This window comes from Thermobia domestica, chromosome 5, assembly GCF_964235325.1.
Source record: "Thermobia domestica chromosome 5, izTheDome1.hap1.1, whole genome shotgun sequence".
Classification (NCBI taxonomy): Eukaryota; Metazoa; Arthropoda; class Insecta; order Zygentoma; family Lepismatidae; genus Thermobia; species Thermobia domestica.
This window is the reverse complement of record NC_137458.1, coordinates 321,906,985-321,932,869: the sequence shown is the minus strand read 5'-3', so window position 1 is coordinate 321,932,869 and position 25,885 is coordinate 321,906,985. Positions and strand designations below refer to the sequence as shown.

Here is a 25,885-nt window from a genome sequence, read left to right as displayed (position 1 = left end):
GCTGTTACTTTTTCCTTAATTTGCATTTCATTATCATACTTGTTTTTGATGCACAGAAATTGTTTATTATTTCACTGTATGAAGTAATAATAATAACAACAATAATAATAACGTTTTTCTTGGGTGCCGAGTGCGCGATACAAAACTTACAAACTGGGATGTGAATTTAAATTTGTTTCGCGTTTTACTATGCAAAAGTCAAAATCTAAATAAAATTTAAAAAAGAAAAAAACTCTCTTACGCAAGTTAAGCAATTTTTTTTTTTTAATTTGATGTCGTACAACTTGAGAAACAAACCGTTTCCTGATGTCACAAAAATTGTTTGAATTTTCACGAATAAATTCAGTTATTAAACTAACTACTTTCCAGAGATCATTGAATACTTAAAATATCACATTCAGCAAAAATTTTAACACAGCTATTGCCACTTTAAAATTCCTCATGGCCGACCAAACACCAACATTTTTCGTTATCATAATAACCAGGTAATTCCGAATCAAAGTATCTTTTCAATTGGCTCAGAATAAATTGACAAAATTACGAACTTACCCAAAATGTCTTCACAATAGTTCGAAGTACAAGGGTATATTTGGCAGGTGATATCAATAAAAGGAAAAGTAAAATTAACAATTTTAGACTTTATGGCTCTTATACCGACCATGGCGTCAACTTTTGGAATTTGCTTTATAAATCTGTAGTAAAGCTTTTCATACCGTGTTTTTTGCATTCATTCAAGCGAGGAAGCACCAAAGAACATGTTTCATGGGCATTTTGCAGTTACGCGTGCGATGCCTCGAGGCAGTGACGTCACAAACATGGACGAAAGAAAAAGAAAAGAGTAAATTTTAGAGCCTTTTTAAAAAGTTCCTGATGCATCCCTATTTATCATAGGATCATGGTCCGTACTTCGTTGTGTTCATAATGAAGCAATGTTTCCAACTGTACTACAACTCACATTTCCCTATTATATATCAGAGGCGGGAAAATCCCGTCCAAAGTGGAAAAAAGGCTTCTTCAGGAAACGTTTTTCCGTTTTCGGGAATTTTTTCCCTCAGGTACATGAAAGCGACATATAAGTGGTACCGTTTAAAATTTAGTATAATTTCGAACAACACGAGGTACGAACTGTAATCCTAAGGTAAATAGAGATTTTTCAAAAAAAAAAAAAAAAAAAATCTGAATTTTCCCCTATTACACATTTTTAGTCTATATGTTTAGCAAAGTAGCTACAGCGTCATCCTTATTTATCCTAGGATCATGGTTCGTATCTCATTTTGTTCGTAATGAAGCAACATTTCCAACGATAACACTCCTGTTGCGCTGTCATGTACCTCAGGGAATAAATTCCCGAAAAAGAGAATTTTTGAAAATCTGAATTTCCCGCTAGTTGTTTATACATTTTAGGTGGGAATTTTTTCCCTGAGGTACATGATAGGGACATGCAAGTGGTACGGTTGGAAACGTTGCTTCATTACGAACAAAATTAGGTACAAACCATGATCCTAGAGTAAACAGTCTTGGTGCTAGAGCTGATTTACTAAATTTTCCTCCCCATTTTTGGGTAATAATTACTAATGTATTGTTATTCAATAAGCTCTAGCGTCAAGAGTATTCATTGTAGGATCATGGTCCGTACCTCATTTTGTTCGTAATAAAGCAACGTTCCAAAGTGTGTTACTCACGTGGCGCTAGGATGTACCAGGGGGAACAAATTCCCGAAAAAAGGATTTTTTCCTGAAAAAATCTTTTCTCTATTTTGAGCAGAAGTTTTCCACTTCTGGTATATAATAGGGGAATTTGAGTGTATGGTTGAAAACATTGCTTCATTACGAACACAACAAGGTGCGAACCACGATCCTACAATGAATACTCTTGACGCTAGAGCTTACTGAATAACAACAGATTAGTAGTTATAAGGGGAAAAAAAATAGGTCGGTGAAAGATAGTAAACGAATTTTAGCACCAAAGCTATTTACCCCAGGATCATGGTTCATACATAGTTTTTCTCGGAATGAAGCAAAGTATTTTTTGGTAGAATTCACATGTCCTTGTTGTGTACCTTAGCGTAGAAATTCGCGGGAAACAGGGACTTCTTAAAGAAACCCCTTTTTCCCAGTTTTGAAAGGAATTTCCCCACCTTAGGTACGTAATAGGGAAATTTGACTGGTATAGTTGAAAACCTTGCTTTATTCCGAAAAAAAATTAGGTACGAACCATGATCCTCTGATAAATAGTCTTGACGCAATAGCTGATTTAGTGAAAGTATACAAACTGCCTCAAAAACCCCCCAAAATTTAAAAGGGTTAAAAGGAAAGGAAAAAAACAAAGCATTGTACCGTAGGATCACTCCATATAAACACTACTATTTTTGAATTTGTGTATTAACTAAACTAAAAATAATTAACATTCCCTTTTAATCGATATTATGTTTTCGAGTGTTTTTTTTTTTTTTTTTTTTTTTTTTTTCGACAAAATTTCGGCTGGTCATAGCGCTGAAAGGAATCACTTCTACACCCAGGTTGGTCTGTAGTTTTAGTCTTTGTGTGAGAAATCACCTCACACACGTCGGTATTCTTCAAAAACACTCTGTATAATACACGGTAAGTGATAACAAGAAAAAAATCTCTACAATATACTGAAAGCATCAGGTTTGTTATAGTGAAGTATGTGATAAGAGTGGCTTGAACGATTGAAGTTGACAGTAATCGTGGACAGCCTGTGAAGAAACAAAGTACTCAGTGTATGAGGTGTTCTGATGCGAAAAAATAGCCGGAAAAAAATGTTGTTCGATAGCATGCTTCTTTAACCCTTTTAACGATAATGTATCGCACCGTTGACACACACACATATGCCATATACTACAATGCTCTAGAAAATATATACTTGCTTGAAAGTGCGAGGCTATATGAGACGTGAACCTACTGATTAATGTGGAATCCGAAGCACGAGCTCCCACCGGGAATGGAACCCAGGTCTCCCACGCCATAGGCGCATACGATAACCGCTTAGCCACGAATGGGCTTAAGTGCGGGGAGAAGAGTTTTCCATCATAGTTATACTTGAGCTGCACAGTTCAAGCACAAAGTTTTTGTTCTGCACTCGGTTCTGCTTCAAACGAAAGTTGTTTTCAGTGACAGAGTATGTGTTTTTGAGAAGCGGATGTGTTACTCTAATTGTGTGGCCTATTTTGAATGCCTTGCGTGATAATACTTGAAGAATAAGTGTGATGTTTTGGGGTTCGGCTCCCTTATAGCACCTTCGAAAGCACTTGGGAGAGAAATATTTTTTCTGCCCATACCTATTGAAGTCATTGCAATAAAGAGCACATATTACCTATACCCATTTTTTTTTTTTTTAAAGTACATTATGTTCGTATACTTTTAACTGGGACCATTCCAGAGGGCGCAAAATTTCACAAAAGGATTTTTTTTTAGAGAAATTTCCCGATTTATCCTCAAGCTTCCTTTCTACGTACACACACACACATATATATATATATATATACGCGTAGTTTATCCTGAAGAAAATGGCGTACGATCCGTGTTGTTCGTATGAATAGTGCTGAAACAGTAGCTACGTAACTGAGAGTCCAGAATTTCCTTTACCAAAAAAAAAAAAAAAGTTAATATCTATGAAAAAGCAAGAATAGTACTGTGCATGCTGTAACCGGAATTGGATAATTAATAAAGAATTTTACATAAAATAAAGAATTTGAAATAATAGCAGAAATTTTAGTATATTGCAACAACAGTAACATTTACTATGAATGTCTTCACTACTCAGTCAACAAGAACTTACCATTCACGGTGTAAACATTCCTGAACTTTGGGTTCTCCAGATATTGTGGCAACAGTGCTGCTCACCTTGGCAGTAGTTCTAGGAAAAAGGTTAAGCCACGGAAGCACTGGATGCTGCCACACTTGGCAACATTGATGGAATCGTGCATTGGGACTGGTATCCAAAGACTGCGTACTGTTCCCTCCCATTTCCAAACACCGAACAAAACCAGTAACTCCGGATGCCTCCTCAGAGGTCTAAAAATAAATAAATAAATAAAATACAATAACGTAAAAGAAATAATTTACTATCAATAAACATAAAGAAGAAAATTTATTTTTTCTTTTCATACACAGTTTACTGTATCTGGTTGCCTGAAAAGCACTGAGCTGTTTGAGGAGAAAAATGAGAACACATTTATTGTAATCTGAAACTAACATTATGAAAGGAAATATCCATCATTTTGTTCGATGGACTTTCTACCATATTTCATCCATCATCACAATCTCGTCGTTATAAAACTTGTATGTTTTCTGGGTAAAGAATTGTGACACGTGTATTTCACAGATCTTCTTAGAAACTAATTCAAAACCATTCACGGAGTCCTGTAGTGGCTGAAACAAATTATAGTCTGAGGTGCCAGGTCCGGGCTATATATTGGATGTATTAAAATCTCCCAGCCAAGTTTTCTCACTTTCTGAGGGATCGTTAAAGATGTATGCGGTCTAATGTTGTCAGTATGGCTTACGACACCCTTTCTTTTTGACCAATTCCCGTCATTTCCTTCCACTTGCTAGATGCACCCACGTTAACTGTCGACAGTACAGGTCCGAAGTCTACCGTTGTACCCGGCAGCAACAGCTCGTGATGCACGATGCCTTTCCAATCCCACCAAACGTACAGCATAACCTTCCTGTGCGATAGTATATGAGCCTTACCAACAGACCTGAGGAGTTTCCCCTTCGGAGCTTTTTTCGTACATTGTTGTTGTAGGCTATCCATTTTTCGTCATTCGTGTTCAACCACTTCAGAAATGACTCGAGTTCGTTATGTCTCAGTAGAAATTCGCAGATAGAAATTTGATCGAGTAAATGTTTTTGAATCAGATCATGTGACACCCAAATGTCAAGCTATTTTTGTAGCCAGCTTTCACCAATTGGTTCAACACTCCTAATTAATGTTTAAGACACTGATGAGGTGATGACTGCTCACTAGGGTGGGCCGAATTTGAACTTTTTTTCGAAAATCAGTTCGGCGAAGCGGTTACAGGGTGTCTTTTAGTGGGCAAAGTGTGCCAGATTTTTTTGAGAATTTTTAGTCAACGCCTTCATGTGCCGCATCGAGGTTTTATGGAAAATCTATGCAAACCGCACTACACGGTGCAATATTTCATGTTTTTGGCTGTGTAAAACACATATATTCCCGTCTTTTTAAGATTCAGCCTTATAGGCAGCTTGAACTATACCTAATGCATATTTTCAAAGCCCACTTATGTGCAATTCTTCGCTTAAATTGGCCAAGTTGCAACGCTTAAGGCAAGAAGATTGCGTTTTTTATTTGTATGTACAAAAAATTGATTTGTTTTTGTTTATGCTAAGAATAGAGTTTATTACTTATTTATTTATGTATTTATTTATCTTTTCCTCTAATGCAATTCATTATCAACATTGTCGATAATTTATTCTTTGTTCAAAATAACCCAGAACTCACCACGAGGAGGTGACTGCACTTCGAGTTCTACCCACTTTTAGTTCCGCCTTGTCTAATTTTCTGCCATGGCCTTTCTTGCTTGCGTCCTCACTTACTTGCTTTACTTTTCTAGATGGCATAGCCTTTTTCTCGATCCGAGTGTTGGCATTTCCTTGCTAAAAATCACAACACAGTGTGTGAATCCGTCGCGACTTGCCGGCCCACACACAGATTCAGAAGCTTGCGTCACCAAATGCACCATTCGCTCTACTACTTGAGTATGGCATGGAAACGCAGTTATTTCTTCTCTGGGCAGTTTCACTAATCGCTAGTGCAGCAATTCAAGATGCAGGAGACATTTAAACGGAGCACAAAACCTTGTTATTGATAAAAATATAATTAGGAGGGAAAAGAGTAAATTCAGCGCAGCTGTTCAAGAAAGTAATGAGATAGCCGGAAAATCTGTTAGAAGTCTTCTTCGGTGGAAGAAAAAACCAGACTCTAACGCAAGCGAAAAAAGGAAAACATTGGTATCGATGGCAGATCGAAGAACACTTAACAATAGTGGAAGAACCAGGTTCAACATATTTAGGCAACGTCGTGGCGAAGTCTGGTAGTGGAGAGGACATCGCCGCGTCTGCGTACGAATTTCTGGAGGAAAACGAACTGATCTGTCAACGGTGGTAGCAGCTGGCTATGACGGTACAACAATCAACACGGGAAGATTTAAAGGGGTTCTACATTGTTTTTTAAAAAAAAAAAATAAATCGAGAACTTCAATGGACCGTTTGTCTTCTTCACGGAAATGAACTACCGCTTCGTTACTTAATAGGACATCTCGACGGGGGAGCATCGGGTCCAAAAAAATCTTTCGGGACCCATCCGAAGAAAGCTCGACAAGTGCGAGGAAACGCCCTTGGTAAAATACCAAGCAATAAATCTTGACTGGTTGGATGAATTTACAAAAGTTGAAGAACTCAGTGCGGACCAACAACATTTACTAGCAATCTGCAGAGCAATTCACTCAGGATACTGTTCTTCAAACTTGGTGAACAAGAAACCCGGTCCAGTGGTCCAGTCACGTTGGCTCAACAAGGCATGTCGCATTCTTCGTTTGTACATCAGCACAGCGAGACCTTGCGAGGCATTCATGTGTCTTGTACAATATATGTCATGGTGTATCCCCGGGTCTGGTTTGCCATTCAGCAAAAGCCAACATGCTGTGAAGGACCGTGGCATTTATGGAATTTGGGACATCTAGCCCAATTTTTACCCACGGAATCTAAGCAGATAGTATTCTTCGTATTTTCCAATAATTCGCAGTTCTTAAAAATAAATTTTGACGCGGACGAATACTACGACATGGTAGAGTGAGTGACCTTGTCCCCCGCAGAACCTCCGCTCAACAAGATGCTCTCCGACGACGAGATTGAAGAAAATATTTACTCAGTTGCAATGCTCGGAGAAGAAATAACTACGTTACTGTGCCATACCCAAGCAGTAAAGTGAATGATGGTTTCGTGATGCAAGCTTCTCAATCTGGGTGTGGGTCGGCAGGTTGTGATGGATTCATACGCTGTACCTTGGTTTCTAGCAAGAAAATGCAAACACTTGGATCGAGAAAAAGACTATGCCATCTAGAAAAGTAAAGCAAGTAAGTGAGGACGCAAGCAAGAATGGCCATGGCAGAAAATTAGACAGGGCGGAACTAAAAGTGGGTGGAACTCGAAGTGCTGTCACCTCCTCGTGGTGAGTTCTGGGTTATTTTGAACAAAGAATAAATGATCGTGAATGTTGATAATGAATTGCATTACAGCAAAAGATAAATAAATACATAAATAAAAAAAGTAAATAAACTCTATTCTTAGCCTAAACAAAAACAAATCAATTTTTTGTACATACAAATAAAAACCACAATCTTCTTGCCTTAAGCGTTCCAATTTGGCCAATTTAAGCGAAAAACTGCACTGCGAAGAACTAAGTGAGGTTTGGGAAGGTGAATTAGGTATAGTTCAAGCTGCCCCTAAGGCTGAATCTTTATTTAAAAAAAAAAAAAAAAAAAAAAAAACCGAGAATATGAGTTTTACACAGCCAAAAACCTGAAATATTGTATCGTGTGGTGCGGGTTGCATACATTTTTCATAAAACCTCGATGCGGCATATGAAGGCGTTGACTAAAAATTCTGAAAAATACCTGGTACACTTTGCCCATTAAAAGACACCCTTTAAACGCCTCGCCGAATCGATTTTCGAAAGAAGTTGAAATTCGGCTCACCCTACTGCTCACATACTAGTCTTGCCTCGACTTTTGCCAGAATATCATACTTTTCCTATGATTGATCGCCCACTGCGACAAGCATGTTGGACATCTAAATTTACAGAACGAAAACAACTGAACCATTTTTTTGGCTACTGTTTTTGCTACAGGGTTCCTAGTGATCTACAGAAATCTATTTCCTTGACTTTTGGTAAGAAATTCCTTGACTTTCATGACAGATGTCGGATGATGTTGACATATAAATATAAATAAATAACGGTGTATATTTATATATGACAACATTTATGCTATAGAGATAAATTGTAATCAATTGCTCATATGTACATTCCACTTACTTTCCATAAACATCTGAATAACGTCCTTATAATGGTATACAATAAATGTTAGAAAACATATATTTTATAAAATTTTCTTGGCTTTCCCTGACTTCTAGTCTTCTTCCCTGATCTGCACTATTTTCCCTGACTTCCTTGACCAGTAAGAATTTTGTGCTAATGTATCTTGCCCATAAACAGCACAAATTTCATCATGGGCCTGCGCAGCATTTGCCTATTTATCGAAATAAAATTGTAAAACATAGCGCATTTTTCCGAGAACTTCACTCATCTTTACAGCGCAATACCTTACGTCTGCTTACAAGAATTCCAACACTTTTTTGCACATATACTATCTTGAACTGACTGTCAGCTGTCACATGGTGTTAGGCTTGAACCGCTGCGACTCATGTACTCTGAGATTGGGCACAATAACGCTATCTCGGGCGCAAAAGCCTAAAAACTTTCTAGACTACCTGATATAACATGTCACATTCATTTAAAACTTGTGATCCTGATTTAGGTATATAATGATATTAAAAAAATCACTTCGCTCCTCCAAATTATTATAGATGTTTTAAAAATCATATTAAACGTCGAATTTTCACTGACAGCTGTCAACGCTGTCAAAACGACACTACGCTATTGTAAGAAGGTAAGAACAAAAATATATAACTTGGAAGAGAATTCTTATTTTAAAATGATAAGGTCCCATGCATCCTATCCCCACAAAATATCGACATTTATTATGATTTTTGTAAACATCTATAACAATTTGAAGGAGCAAAGTGAGTTCTTTTTGAATTTATTAATGAGTTGAATGAATTGAGATGAATTTTGAGTTTAACGTCCCTTTCAGCAGCGATACTATATGAGACGGGACCTACTGATTAACGTGGATCCGAACCACATGAACTCCCGCCGGATTTAATAATGAGGTTGCTCTTCAACCAATTCGCATTATAAATTATATAAAATTTATACAAGCTTAATTATACAACGATGCCCCCAAACAGTTCAAATATTTACTTATTTAAAAAGGAGATTTATCATAGTATATACTCATATATAATATTGTTGCCACTAACTAAAATGATAACTCAAATATTACATACTATTTTAGTTTACTTAAATTGACTATTTTCAAAATAGTTAATAATTCAGTCTGGATTGCTGTTTGTCCCAAAGACATAATGCACTCAGGTTTAATCACTTAAGTGCAGTTACAATAAATCTGGTCGGATCGAACTCAAATAGCCCCAAATTTCACTCTACTTGTGTAACACCATTGCCCTAGTCAACTTTTGGTCACTAATCACCAGATATGTTAATTCCATGGCTTTTACATCTATAAATAATCAAGAGCCACTGACTTCGACATGTCTCGCTCATGTGTCTAAGAGTTATCGTCTTTGTGATATAATCATCTTGCTTCCTTTGTTTACATTCTCCTGTCATCACCGTCATTGGCATGCCTAAGAAACAGTTGTTATTATTAATGCAAGTTTTTTCACACCGCAATTTAAATATTCACATGTTTCCTGTAACATAGGAACATCTACTGTTATTACAATATTCTTAGAGATATTCTTTGGAGATATTTAAAAAGCAGCATTATCTCGGAAACATTATTTAAGAATATGAATTGACGCATGTTGATAATGATTTGTAAATGTACTCTTATTTACTGCACATGATATTTAATGTACTACTAATTGTATTGTTTCAATGTTCCCTGGCACCTTCCTCAGCGATGGGCAACTCACATGCTGTTCATCTCACTTCTTACAACTTTACCTTGCACTGTTCCGTGCACGTGGTAAACAATTATGAAGACAAAAATGAAATGAAATCTTTAAGTTTTACGTCCCACGGATATGTCTGCTAGGCTAAAGGAGACGGTGATGATGAGAAATCAATGAAATAGTGGAATGAAGAAAGTGGGAAGAAACGGAAGACCCCCGAGGAAACCCACGTACATGGTGTTTCTCCACCACAAAGCTCACTTGGCGCGAGCTGGTATCGAACCAAGGACCACACGCAACAGAGGTGAACGCTCTATCATTGAGCCAACGCGGCACACAATTATGAAGTCAAATAATTGATAATGTGATAATGTAAATTTCTTGCACTAGGATTCTTCTATTATGAAAGTACTTTTGCTACGAAAAAAAACCTACGCAAAAACTTGTTTAGAAAGAATTATGCAATTTCGTGCTAGTTAGAGTATGTTTATTGCAAAGAACTGCAGCAAAAAATCTTTAGTTCTTAACAAAATGAAATCTTTAAGTTTTACGTCCCACAATTAGGTTAGGTTAAAGGAGTGCCGGTTAGGCTAAAGGAGACGATGATTATGAGAAATGAATGAAATGGTGGAATGAAGAAAGTGGGAGAAAACGGGAGAACCCCGAGAAAACCTACGAGCACAGTGTTTGTCCACCACAAAGTCCACACGGCGCGGGCTGGGATCGAACCAGGGACCACAAGCACGCTCTACCAGTGAGCCACTGCGCCCCCTAGTTCTTAACAAGTTTCTCCGTATATGTGTGTGTGTGTGTGTTAACAATTAAAAAAACAAACTTTCTACAAAATGATATTGATTGTTATCATTTATGGCCTCACTAGTAAAAAATCTAAATATTATCCAATTTCTCAACCATTTCTATGCTATGTACAAAAGGTAAGCTGAACTGCCTATAGTAAACCCGCACAGTTATCAAATATATCACATCTTCCTCATTGTTAAATAATCAAGGGAACATGGTGGCTCAGTGGTAGAGCGCTCACCTCTGATGTGTGGGGTCCCAGGTTCGATCCCGGGCCAAGTAAGTTTGTGGTGGACAACATCGTATACGTGGATTTTCTCGAAGTACTCAGTTTCCTCCCACTTTCTCATTCCACCAATTCTTCCATCATTCTTCACTTGCCTTAATCATCCGTCTCCCTTAGTCTAAAGGGTATAATCGTGAGACTATAACGAGATACTTTGTATCGATTCATAATTGTATGATTCATAATTGTTTATCTTTCGGGCAGAAAGTGCTTTTACACAAGCACTATACATATTATAACGTTAATTAAAATAATAGAAGAAGAATGTTTTTAATATAAGAAATATATATTGTTGTCTTGTCTTGTATATATACTTAACTTAACATGTTTGATTGCAAGACAGTTTGTGTGAATATACGTTAAAGGGGAATCAAAGAATAAATTATTTAATATTTATCATGGACTTGTAATTTCGTTAAAAGGTGATCATCTTAGTGAATATAACATCAGAAGATATTTTAAGGTATAAATGAGTATTGCCACTAGAGATATACTTATATCAACTGGACCAGGGTTAACGGCTACCTTTGGTGAGTCGTTGTAAAATTTTTGGTTTACCTCACCCGGGACCCTTGTAAATTCATATCCCGAAGTTTAAAGTAAGGGTGAATTTACCTTAATAAGAAGGTTCATGAATACTAACTCAACCATTCTTAGAAGTGGCAGAGTAATCATAAGAAAAGTCATGATTGGTGAGACAGTAGAGAATGAAACTGTTGACGGTGTTAACAATGAGCAGAATATAGCTCCCATTACACCTGGAATGTCGACACTAGAGGACAGAATTCTAATAGCATTACAGCGACAGGAACAAAATTTAGCTCAAATGTCTGAAGAATTAAAACAAACGGTACAGCAAAAATCTGAAGAATCTAGTAGACAGTATGAAGAATTGAGTAGACGATTAGATCAAATAGATCAATCTGTAACCCAAGCTGTGAGAGACATCACGCTACAATTTGATGAGAAGTTAAAAAGATTATCTGAAGATTGCAAGGATAACTACAATCATGTAATCCAAGAAGTCAATATTGTAAAAAAAGATTTTGAAGTAATAGAATCTTCTGTTCGTCAGCAAAAGATTCAGGTGACAGATAATTCTAACCAAATACGTGCAAATACACAATTGATATCTACCATACAGAAGGAAATTAGGGCGTTACAGATTAAAGACAATACATCTAACAACAACGTTGTTACTGATCGTTTGGAATTCCCTCATTCACAAGAGATGCCCTCGCATTCACCCGAAGCAGATCGACGTGGACCTTGCGTTACTTCTTCTTCAAGTAACCCATCCGATGAGGATATTATTTTGGAAAGAATTCAACAAAGGAATATAGATGGGCGGAAAAGAGATGGTGGAACCACGCATAACACGCGGAAAAGAGATGGTGAAATCACGCATAACACAGTAGGTAGAAATTTCCATTTAACACGAAATGGTGAAAGAAATATAAAGTTAAGTGTAAAAATGAGCGAAATACGAGCTATGAGTAAGTTTAGTGGTAGCAACTGCAATGAAAATGCTACTTCTTTCCTGGAAAAATTTCAGGATGAATGCAGTATAATGTGTATAGATAAATCTCAATATATGAAACTAATCCCTCATTTATTACTCCCACCGTGTTCTTTATGGTTTAAAGCAGTACGGGAACACGTCAAAACATATGAGGAATTCAAAGCAGCGTTGATCGCAAATTATGAGAACGACTTTTTACTTGCTAACAGAGACGCTATGATTAGAAACCAACCTTTTCATCCTCGCCTACACAAATCTATTGTTGATTTTGTTGTGAACACTTACAATGAATTAAAAGTTGTAAATCCACTACAATCTGAATCCAGAGTGATTGCATCTGTCCGAAATCTACTACCTTTTAAATTGCAACAAATTCTGCTTTCTACACAGTGCATAAGTTTCAATCATCTGCTAATGCTTGTTCAATATTACGAAAGTCAATACCAGGCACAGAATTATCAAACTGGAGTAGGTAAAATTAGAAATAATTCAGATAACCTTAGGTCAGTACCTGTCCGGAATGTAAATATTCGTAATGTAAACAATACGGAACATAACCTGAATAGAGTAAATTTAAATAATCAGAATAGGCAAAGATATGATGTAAATCCACCTAACCTAACTAATTGTGATAATAATTATGTCAGACCATTTAACCGAAGTAGGTTCCAAAACAGACGAAATGTATGGCGAAATTCTGGAAATACTGTAAACCCTATTGATAGACGTAACTGTAGTTTAAGAGATGGCACTTCGTATCATAATCAAAACAATCACGCAATTCCTGTACAAAATAATAATGCGGAACATAATCAGGATTGTGCAATACAATGTACTTTATTGGAACCATACACGAGTACGAATTTAAACTAACTGCAGCTGATGTGGTAGGGGTTAAACCCATATCAGCTATTGATTCTTATGAATATTTATCTTCAAATTTATGTGTTAATGTCAATAATGAAAACAACCTTTTACATGATGTATTTGCAAGACTGTTTGTGTGAAAATAACTTTAATTCCTTCTTTTCGCTCGCCCGAGCATAGGTTACATTTAATTTTTGATTTTTACTTAATTTAATTTTCTTTAATTCTCATTAACAAATATTAATTTCCAAATGATTTTAAAAACAAAGGTTATTTATATTATATTGATTTGTGTTGGAACTTTATTGTCAAAGATTATATTCAGTATAAGGCTCATTCTATTAAGCTAATTATCCGACGACTGTACCCATGCGTCACCTTATATGATACTCGGATAAGATTCTTTTGTATCCTGACACCTTATTGATATGATACATACTTTAAAATGTCATCTAACGTAATTATTATATAATTCGCTCTGTAAAGATTAACCATTTTTAACATGACCGTTTTTAATAATGCATGAAACTATTGATCATTGTAATTTATGTTTTAGAATGTAATTATCTCTTATGCTTTTGATTTCGCATCCTTCGTTAATTGTATTAGTAAGCGACGACTTTTTAATGATAAAAGATAAATAATAGTGGAATGAAAGTTTTATTATAAATGTATTTATATGAGGTAACTGAACGAAGTTATATATATGAAGGGCGATCAAAATGTAAAGAACACAACTATTATCATGTTATTATTATAAACGGACCAGTGGTTCTTAAATATAAAAGTCAAGCTTCCATGTAACTTTTATATTTAGTCCCTTTATCGAGCGACATTTTATATAACGAGATACTTTGTATCGATTCATAATTGTATGATTCATAATTGTTTATCTTTCGGGCAGAAAGTGCTTTTACACAAGCACTATACATATTATAACGTTAATTAAAATAATAGAAGAAGAATGTTTTTAATATAAGAAATATATATTATTGTCTTGTTGGTTGCTATGTCGTTGTTTATATATATTTACGTAACATGTTTGGTTGCAAGACAGTTTGTGTGAATATACGTTAAAAGGTAATCAAAGAATAAATTATTTAATATTTATCATGAACTGGTAATTTCGTTAAAAGGTGATCATCTTAGTGAATATAACATCAGAAGATATTTTAAGGTATAAATGAGTATTGCCACTAGAGATATACTTATATCAACTGGACCAGGGTTAACGGCTACCTTTGGTGAGTCGTTGTAAGACGTTCAACTGAAAGATTTCAGTTTCATTAAATAATCACTAATATATCTTGACATTCTCCAACCCAACGTCCTCAAATTTTCTTTTAATTATGGTACGATTATAACGATCACTAAATGTGTATTACTATGCGAAACGCCAGTTTGTAATTAGCTTAATGCTTGTTTTGCATATTTTATATGTCGTTATAGCCCTGAGTCTGTACATTTATATAATCTGTGTTACTGTTTTATCAAAATCCATCTAAACACTTCGTTTAGATATTACCTTTTTTTATTGTAGTACGTAATAAATTAAACATTTACACACTGTTAATACTGTACATGTATATATCACAAGATAGATTCTCTATATATTATTATATGTTTTCCGTTGCTATGACGACTTACAAAACATGTCATATCACTATCACAACAGAACATCAATCATAATAACAGAAAAGAAATTGCATCTATTTCCCTTTATATTTTCTTCTTCTTTTTGAACAGCTTGTGCATATTTTAAAAGCACATTTTGCCCGTAAATACAGGTTATTATATAAAAATTACACAATACCGTTACATGATGTCGCCCGAAAACTGGAACTTTTTTTTTTTGTTTAAAAATAAAAAAAAGAAATCCTGGACCGTTGGATATCACATGTTGGTTATTTGAGTTTTCGAATGACCCTCGTATATGCAATAGTTACAATTCATATAATCATATATCATATTTTACTTTTATATCAATATTATTTTTATATTTATCTTAATTCTTATAATTAATTTCATTTTATACAATTCAACATTGACAATAGAAGGTACATTCAAATAACGTTATAAAAGTTGTTTAACTGAAAGTCCTTTCGAGGCCATCGATACGTGTTACAAGTTGGAAGTTAACAAAATCTATGTCATATTCTTCGGCAAAACTAAAAAGATTGCGAAAAGGATATTATTATGATATTTGTATGATTGTTTTCTTAAATGAGAAAGGATCAAATATATTATATATTCAAACAAAATGCAATTTATAAATGAAATATCGACAATATCTAGAACAAAACACGATAATTAACATCATAACATAAATTAACATAATAAACAAAAATCAATTGGTTATAGTTTTCTCGGACGCCGTAACTTTAGTTTAAGTTACATGACCAACGAATTCGTTTAGGTTGCATTGAAAATCATAAATCGAAATACATTCTTGCGTTATTTACATCTACAGTTCTTTGTTTCCTATTTCGAGAATTTTTGCCATCTAGGAAATTTCTACAAAATCCAATTCGAGGGAAATTAGATCTAATAATTATATGCTTCCTAAGTGTGGTTGTGTGGGTGCACGCGCGCTTCTGAATACATAGTCCATGAAACAGTGTCTTAAGTTGAAATTCGCAAGAGAACATTCTTTAATAAACGAAAGACTAAAAATTACTAATCAAATCTGTGCGTGATTTGTTTTCTTCGGGGAGATGATTTCGGTTACCTGATTGTAATCCTTCCGGAGAATCATATACTTCTTCGAATCAACAAATATTCACCATATTTCATCAGAAAAATTGCTATCCTTAACCTATGATCCACAATTCAGGATGGCACTTTTTTCTTTTTTCCTTTCTCCCAAGAAATGTGATGAACATTTTGGATTGAAACAAACATCTGAGGTTAGAGTCACATAACCGAAACCATCATCCCGAAGAAAATAAATCACCCTCAAATTTAATTAGTAACTTTTGGTGTTCTAAAATATTAAAATAAATTTACAACACAACTCCTATACACATTTCAAAACAGAAGAACGTAATACTTTTTAAAATCAATTTTCCAATCAGCGTAAATCACACTACAAACACGCCTATTTGAGGTAATATTTATCTTTCTAAACCAAAAGTTACGCAAGTATCGATGTATTCAAAATTTATTTGAGCTAGCATACCTTTAGTTTTTGGTTCCACGCAAACGGCTTAGGGGAAATAAAGCGAACCTTTGACTTCAAGGTCCAGTCAATTGGAGAATAAAGATGTCTCTTCCTTGGCTGTTCCGATATCTGTAACAGAGAAGAAGGGATAATTATCAGATAAAAATTTACTTCTTAAGCCCAGAATTCGAAGAGAGATTGCATAAATTAGTGGTGGGCACAAAAACCGTTTTTTCGGTTTTTAGGAAAACCGAAACCGGTTTTCGAAAATGTTCAACAACCGCTTTTTCACCGAAACCAATTTCGGTTTCCTCTAAAACCGGTTCGGTTTTTAACGAAACCGGTTTCGGTTTTCTCCAAAAATCGGTTCGATTTTTAACCGGTTTCGTCTTTCTTCTAAACGGGTTCCGTTTTCTTCCAAAATTGGTTCTATTTCGGACCAGAATAGTGTTTCGTTGTTTTCCAGAAACCGCTTCCGTTTCCATAGAAATAGTTTTATGCATCTTTCAAAAGTTTTCGCGAAAAAACAGTTTTGGTGAAAACCGAACCGTTTTGGAGAAAACCGAAATCGGTTTCGGTAAAAACCGAACCAGTTTTTGGAGAAAACCGAAATCGGTTTCGGTAAAAACCGAACCAGTTTTTGGAGAAAACCGAAATCGGTTTCGTTAAAAAACCGAACCAGTTTTTGGAGAAAGCCAAAACCAGTTTCGGTAAAAAACCCGAACCGGTTTTGGAGAAAACCGAAATGTCGGTTTTCCTTAAAAACCTGTTTCGGTTTTTTATAAAAAACGGTTTTGCCCATCCCTACCATAAATGCAATGTTGATTTTCGCTTTATCTTCTCTTATTTAAACATAGTAAGCTGCTGAAAAACATAGCTCTTTTAGGCTGATCATTAAAATTCGCGCTTCACATGGTGACGGTGTTTATGATGTAATGGAATAACATATCAATACTGTATCGGTATTTTGTTCACTCTATGAGGAGTGTTCAACTATTATTGTCCATGATATAGATGGAAATTCTCCTCTTTCGTCTTGTTATTTTTACAAGGGATGGGAGCATGCTCCTCGTTATCTTGCTAAATTTCAAGGGATGGGAGAATCATCCTCTTTTACAGGATGTCTACTGAAGTTGACTTGCATATTTCCAATATATTTTCAGTATTTCCCTCCTTCCAGTGTATTGAATTGATTGAAAAAAAAAAAAGAAAAGAAAAGTGCCACATATGACTGTACGGTGTAATATTTAACAGCCTGTAAAATCCACACTCGTGCCAACTAGTTTTGATCAAAATTAGTAACTTTATTGGCTTTAAATATAAAAGCACTGACTTAGACACGGACAAAAAACAAGGATTTTTAACAAAAGGCTGTCTTTGGGTATTTACTGCGACAACATTTTCATATATTAAATTGGCCATCCTACTCCCCACTGAACAGATGTAAACATGTGTTTAACTTGTTAGACAATAGTATTATAACTAACTAACTAACTAACTCTATGGCCTATGGAACCCGGAGGTTTAGTGCCGCGTTCATAATACAATAGAACAATAGTATTATACTAAAATCTACTGACAAAAAAGTATCAAAATTGTTTTGGTCAAACTGTCAAAACAAAACCTGAAATTTGACACAAAAATTGAAATATTTCGAACATTTTACACAGAATCTCACAGAATAACATGACAGACCTTTTAAAGCGTTATCCATAAAAAGTGCATATATCAGTAACTCCTATCGTACACAATAATTGTCAACTCCGGTTCTCATTGTTTTATTTGTTTAAACAGAACGAATCAAAATACTACAATGAATGTTTTAGGAAAATAAATTCATGTAAACATAAAACAGTACATCATTAAGATTATATAATAAAATATACTACGATAATACAATAGTTTTCTTTTTTCTGAACAAAAGTTGTAATTAATGAAGAATACCTTTTCTCTACATTTTTCTTCCGTACTTTATTAGTACGTTGTTTCTTTTGGTCAACTTAAAACGGTTCTTATAAATTATTGAGCCATTAAAATGCCAACTCCGTTGAATAAATCCATTTATTTATATCTGTTGTTGTCCTTACAACAACATTCCAAAATCCTATTATTTAAAAAACATTTGGATATCTTTTTACAGACATTATATCTAACTTATTTCTTTTTCTTTCTCTTTTTCTAATAGTAGAATCAGCCTAGTACATATTTAAAATACCTTACGGCCCAAAATTATAAGTTAATAATCGTTACAAGTAGTAAAAATATACAACATATTGTTGTAAACTTACTACTTCAATTCTGCAGCACTATCAGGAATTCCCTGCGCTAAATTGGCTACAACGTGATTCCTGTTCTTAACAGCCTGTTTCAATCCTTCCTTTGCTTTCTTTGATAACCTATCAGCTGTGGGTATCTTCTTTTCTTCATTCCTTAAATATTTTAAAGTGATTCATTTCCTTCAGTAGTTATTTCTCGGTCAAAACTTCTTTCTAGTTCTTTTTAAGCTGTTCGTTTTTTTTTTTTTTTTTTTCTTCCTTTAATTTTTTCCACTCTTTACAATAATGTCTGTAACTCTTGGAAGGAGTATAAGCCAAATCTAAAAGCTCTTCAGATATATTTACAAGATGTGCCTTTCCATCATACATTCCATCTAGAGCTTCCTTAATGTGCAAGTGACCATCGAGGACCCTCTCTGATATACTAGCCCTATCAGAAGTCATAATGCGTCGGGAGCTTGAAGACTCCTTTCAACCTCAACTGAGCCATGTCACAGCCATAGTTGCTTTCACAATTTTTGACACGATTGGGAATTTATACCTCTGGTGCGTGGGGTCTCTGGTTCAATCCCAGCTTGCGCCAAGTGAACTTTGTGGTAGACAAACATTGTGTGCGTGGGTTCTCTCAGGATCCTCCATTTCCCCAACTTTCTTCATTTCACCAATTTGTTCATTTTCATAGTCATCGTCTCCCTTAGTCTACACGGCATAACGTAAGGCGTAAAACTGATATATTTCATTTATAACAAAGGATGGCAGCACGCCTTTAAATCTAATTAAATTTTGGGGAATAGAAGCATTCTCCTTTCTCATCTTGTTAAATTTCAAAGGATGTCAGCATGTTCCCCTATCATCTTGTTAAATTTTAAGATGTAAGCATGCTTCTCTTTGGTCTTGTTAAATCTCATGGGATAGGAGTATGCTCTTCTTTTGTCTTGTTAAACTTCAAATTTATAAAGAACATTCTTTTCTTTTCTTCAGTGTTATAACATATTGTTTAATGCTTATAGGGAAAAAATTGACTGAAGTTCATGTCCAGCATATACACACACACAAACAGCATAATGCCCTCAAAACACTGCATGATAAAAAAAAAAAAAAAAAAAACTGACTCTTCCATCAACTGCCCTAGGACCAATAAATGCGGAAGCCCCACAGTGAGTTTGGTGACATTCTAAGCGACAATGGACAGAAACTGTACACAAGGAAGCTGCAGCCTATATTTGCTGTATTATATAATATAAAGTGAAAAATTTTCTCCGAAATTTTCTTCCACCATAACCTCAACCGACGCGAATTCAACTATATTCAAAGAGTGAATAATGAACAGTTGAATCTGGGTCTCCGTCTTACCGTGTGCGGCTCACTGAACAGCCAAACATCTAATTTTAAGGTTGATGTTCATATTTTTAAGGCTACATGGACTGTATTAAATAACAACTGCTGTGCTTAGGTAACCAAGTGCTCTAGTTAATGAATGGGCTCAATATTATATGAAATGGATGAATCAATCAATTTTTCGTGCACCACACCCTATAACTGCGAATTCACTGCAAAAGAGACATGCCATTGAGCTCGAAACTGGATGCTGTGTGTTTGTTCAGGGAGTCACATATTTTGTTAACTTCACAGAAAAGAACCAAGTTTTCTTTGGTGTGCACACAACGTAAAATAATTCTATATTGTATTGAGAAATAAAGTCCAATTGGTCATTACGTCCTTACTGACAAAAGGAAAAATATGAGATCTTTCAGTTGTACGTTCCTCGGTTATGCCATGTAGGCTAAAGACGACGGTGATACTGGAAATTAATGAAATGGTGGAATGAAGAAAGTGGGAGAAAGCGGGAGAACTCCGAGAAACTCATGCACACAAGTGTCTGCCCACCACAAATCCACGTGTTGATAAAAGGTGTGTATATCCATTATTATTGGCAACTATATATATATATATATACAGTGTTCCATGCGAGCTAAATACCTAAATTCAATTGCTAATTCTGTTTTCAGAGTTATAGAATATTTTTATATTGTTTTCCTCCTTTCAAAGACGTCTATATTAAGGTCCCTTCAATCCATATTGCTTACCCTTTACAGTTGTTTTATTTAATACGAATTCCATTACTTTCTGTATTAAGGGAGGACGGTAGCTCAGTGATAGACTGCTCATCTCTGATGTGAGGGGAACTCTGGTTCGTTCTTAGGTTATAAAGAGTTGGTGTTCAACAACGCTTTCCGGTGTTTTCCCGAGGTTCTTCCGTTTTCTCCCACACTGTCATTCCACTAGTTCTTTCATAATAATTCACTTTCATTAATCACTCGTTCTCTTTACAGGGTTCCTACTCATCTGGAGAAATATATTTCTCTAACTTCTCCCTGACCATTGGCAGGAAATTCCCCGACTTCCATGACAGGTGTCGGATGATGCTGACATATAAATAAGGAATAAAAACTGCTGAATATGTATATATGAGAAAATTTATTCTAGCATGTAGAATATAAAAAAACAGCAATAAAATCAAAACTGGATATAGAAGAAAAAAAAACAGCCATAAAAATAAATAGGTATTATAATGGTTGGCTACGCTGAAATTGGTATAGAATTAATGTTGAAAATATATGGCTCATTCCACGTCAAATCACCCAGGCCATGTCACCCACCAATTCAGATTTTAATGAACTTCGTGTACTTGTTAACACCACTAAGGTATGAAGAACTGTAAAATTTTTCTTCCGAAATCGTAATAGTTTGTGAAAAATACGAGACCAAAATTTCAGAATTTCAGGCATTCCGGTCGTTCTCGAGGCCATCTAATATTTCGTAGAGCTTAATACAAAACTTCAAAGCTCAGTATCTAAGCAATGTATCACTTTGGAATTTCTACACGAGGTTTAGGAAGTCTGTAGAGCTTTTTTAAAAAAATCAGATTGCTGTACACTAAGGGTGAAAAATGCACCCTTGCACTTCCAAATAGTTAATGTTTTGTGTAAATTTCTAATTTTACATAATGCGCATTATCGCTGTGAGGCGGACCAGTTCGTAGTTGTTAAATATACAAGGTGTCTCAAAAGTCCCCTGATAAAGGGTAACTGTTATCATACTTACAACAAAATGTAAGAGGAAAAACAAGTTTCCAAATATGATATTTTCAATCTAAAGTGAAGGATTTTTTAAATCGGACTAGCCGTTTGGGCTATGCACTCTTTATGTGCCCAACGTTAAACGAAAATGCAACGTTGCCATTAATAGAGGGGCTGGGGGAGATGGATCAATTTTGTAAAAGTATGGTGAATTAGGGTCATGTTTTAAACGGGGGCTGGCCATCGACACGTTAGCATAAAAGACAGTAACTCCATTCACTTATGTTGTGGGTCCAGGTAAATGGCAATGTTGCGTTTTCATTTAACATCGAGTACATAAAGAGTGTACAGCCCAAACGGCTAGTTCGATTTAAAAAATTGCTTCACTTTAGATTGAAAACATCATTATTTGGAGACGATTTTCCGTCTTACAGTTTGTTGTAACTCTGATGATAACCGAGTTACCCTATGTCAGGGGACTTTTGAGACATCCTGTACACAAGGACAAATGTTCGTTTCATGAGCACCCGAATAAAATACTTTCTTCATCTGAAGTTCTAAACTCACTGTTATTTTTAGAGTTATTGTGTAGCTTTCAGTATCTGAGACGAAGTGAGATTGACCGAATTTGCAACTGTAGGTGGGGAGTAAATTTCATTTCTTCAGCTCAAACTTTTAGCTGTGAATGTACACGATGCATAATAAGCTATCAAATCTAATGCAGGACTAGTTACGGATTGAAAATCGTTTAGTTAACGCGAACATGCAATTTGTGTCTTGAACTACCAAGCTGATGTGAAAAATCTTGTCTGAGCAATGCGAGTAGGAACATGCCTAATCTTGCCTGATTCTGCATTGTGGCAGTACAGTAACTTGTTCATTTCGGTTTCTGCTGTGTTTCTGTGCAGATGTTTATGTCGTGTTGAGTGCTTAAGACTGAATACTTATTGGGGTTGCTGCAAGATAGTGTTGTTCACCCTGTCAAGTGATAATTTGGCCTACAACGATGTCGCGAAGGGAATTAGAACAATGCAGTGTAGGAAAGGAAACTAAAAGTAAATGCCACAAAAACAGCTATACACGGGTGATCAAATTGCATTGTATTATCAGTACATCCGAGAAAGAATTGTTATCCCAAAGGAGTGGAATTAGTTCTGATTTGTTAACTAGTGTTTGTGAACATCATAAAACATATTACTTGAAGAATATACCTATTACATTATCAGACAAGTTGTTTTGATCCATTTAATTGCCACAAAAAACCAATCACTAAGGCTTTTCGAAAAGTAAGTGTTGATTTTGCTAATGAAATTAATAAAAACATTGACTCTGTAAAGGCTATTCCTGGACAAAAGATACGCGGTAATTGCAGAAACAAAACTGGGATTTCCTTTGAATGCAAAGACGTGGGCGGATTTAGTAAACACGGTGTATCTGTTTTAGAAGAATCTGTCGCAAAACACGAAACTGTAAAGCATCTTAATGTTTCACTTACAGCATTAGCGGAGTCACCTCTAAAATTCCATGCCATTCCGTCACAGCAAGCCTGCATATGCTAAAAGAAATTTGACTCAGCAAGTTCTGCTCTGAAAAGTAAAATAAGCAAAGTTGTGGAAAAGAGCTTGTCTCTAAACAAGATTCTTGTAAAATTTCAAAAGATGTGAAACAAAAGGCTCATGAAATGGATAAACTTCTTGATTTAATAAAGGCCAAACTCCAAGGTAAAATCACTAGAAGAGAAAAAGTACAACTGTAACTTTAGTGCCCTCATCTTGGAGCAGGAAACAGATTGTCAGTGAATTTAATGTGAGTGAATATGCCGTCCGGCAAGCAAGGGAAGTTCTGAAGAATAAAGGAATTTTAGCTATTCCTGAATTGAGAAAGGGAAAACAGCTGAGTGAAGATACAATTCAAATAGTAAAGAATTTCTACGTTGATGATGAATATTCCAGAATTCTACCTGGAAAAACAGTATTTAAAAAATGTACACATGGAGAACCGATTATTACTTGGGAATTTAAAAGAATTATACTCCTCATTTAAACATCAACATCCCAACATTAAAACTGGATTTTCTAAAATTTGCACGCTACATCCTAAGTGGTGTGTATTAGCAGGTTCTGCTGGGACACATTCCGTGTGCGTGTCTAAAATACATCAAAACGTTATTCTCCTACTGCATGCATGTTATATAGAAGAGACATATCAAAATTTGATCCGTCATCTGGTTTGTTCTGTGTACAGTCGGGATTGCATGCTGAAGCACTGTTCCGAATGTCTCTCCAGTGAAAATTTGAGGCAGCTTCTGATTGCAAAATTCGAGGATTTTGATTCCGGGGAGGAAGTAACATATTACCAGTGGGTATCAACGGACAGAACAGAATTGGTGAAAAGTACTGCTACACTGGACGAGTATGTGACAATTTTGATACGAAAGCTTGAAAAGCTTGTGCCACATTCATTTATTTCCAAAGGACAGTCACATTTCTTAAAGGACAGAAAGAAAAATCTTGAGCCAGAGACAGTCGTCGTTCTGATGGACTTCAGTGAAAATTATTCCTACATAATTCAAGTCGAAGTTCAAGGGTATCACTGGTCTACTGATTCCTGTACCCTATACCCAGCAGTACTATATACACGTCTTCCTGGATTTAGAGACCTGACTGTTTCTAGTTTGTGTGTGATATCAGATGATTTGGAACACGATGTCGCATTTGTTTATGAGACTCAGAAACAAATAACTTATTTTCTGAAAGAGCAATTTCCATATGTCAAAAATGTGAATTACTTTAGTGATGGATGCGCTGCGCAGTACAAGAATTGTAAAAACTTCATGAACTCGCGTTACCATTATAAGGATTTCTCCTTAAGTGCATCATGGTCATTTTTTTTTGCTACAAGCCATGGTAAATCCCCATGTGATGGTATTGGTGGAACAATTAAACGTCTGCTTACTAAAGAAGGCCTTCAAAGATGTTCTGATTTTTTTTTAAATACGCCAGAAAAAGTGTTTATCTTTTGTAGATCTCGCATTGAACATATAAATTTCAGCTTGCTGAAAAAAGAAACTCTCATAGATACACGCAAAACACTACAAAATTGTTTTTCTGGTGCAAAAACAATTCCTGGAACACGATCATATATATCATCAGTTCTCTCCTCTAAGCCAAACCTTGATTGGAACAAAGCGAATCAGTGCTGATCCAGATTTCAGTTCCATTTTCCATTTTACTGAAGAGAAGACATCTTCTCGAATGAACATCGCGGACATCATCACTAATTCTTATCTTGCATGTGTTTATGATAACCATTATTTTTTGGGTTAGCATTAGGTAAAGATGAAGAGGAAAATGATATTAAAGGCAAGATTGTGCACCCTTTTGGACCGGCTCCATCCTTTTTCTGGCCTTCTGCAGGAAAATACGACGTGTGCCATGTTCCGATATCCAATATTATTTGTTCTGTGTGCGCCTCCTTTACTAAACGTACTGGAAGAATATATTATTTCTCAAATAAGAAGATTCAGTTTGTGGAGGAACAATACAGGCTGCGTTTTGCTTAAACGAAGTGGCAAGTTCCTTCAGTCTCAAATAGTGAAATCCAATCACTGTGATTGGCATATGCTGAGGTAAGAAATTGATTGCATGCACAAGGAGTTTTGCATATTTCTTTGGTTACAAATTTTCAATTTAATGTAGCGGAAAAGTTCAATCATCATTTTTATTTCGTTTTGAAGACTAAAACGTAACTGTCGTAAATGTTGATAAAAAGAAGTACGAAACTGAGTTTTGTTCTGTACTTTGTATTTGTCCTGTTGTTCCTATTTGTAAATTACGTTTATGAAAGTACGTCTTCCCAATCGAAAAATAATCCGGTACTGCCCCCCCCCCCCTCGGCTGTCATATAGCCTTCATTTCTAGGTTATTTGAATGATGATGGACTGTAGATTTGGAAAATTAATTCAATTTTAACATTAAGTTCACTTTGATTATATTAATAGTTCGGCAAAAATATTTATTTATTTATTTTTTTTTATTTATAAAATTTCTAAAGTGAATGTTTCTAGCCTGGTATCCCGATTCTCTGAACC

The 25,885-nt window shown here is 35.4% G+C and overlaps 1 protein-coding gene across 2 annotated transcripts in view; it reads right to left on the bottom strand.

The window, feature by feature from the left end:
- The window catches only part of hd (humpty dumpty), a 64,322-nt gene that overhangs the window by 28,404 nt on the left and 10,033 nt on the right, over window positions 1-25,885 (bottom strand). For both annotated transcript variants that reach the window (XM_081760541.1, XM_081760542.1), the window contains exons 4-5: window positions 16,458-16,568; window positions 3,799-4,034 (exon numbers count right to left, since the gene is read on the bottom strand). In XM_081760541.1, the coding sequence (XP_081616667.1) occupies window positions 3,799-4,034; window positions 16,458-16,568 (347 nt within the window). The remainder of the gene's footprint in view (window positions 1-3,798; window positions 4,035-16,457; window positions 16,569-25,885) is intronic.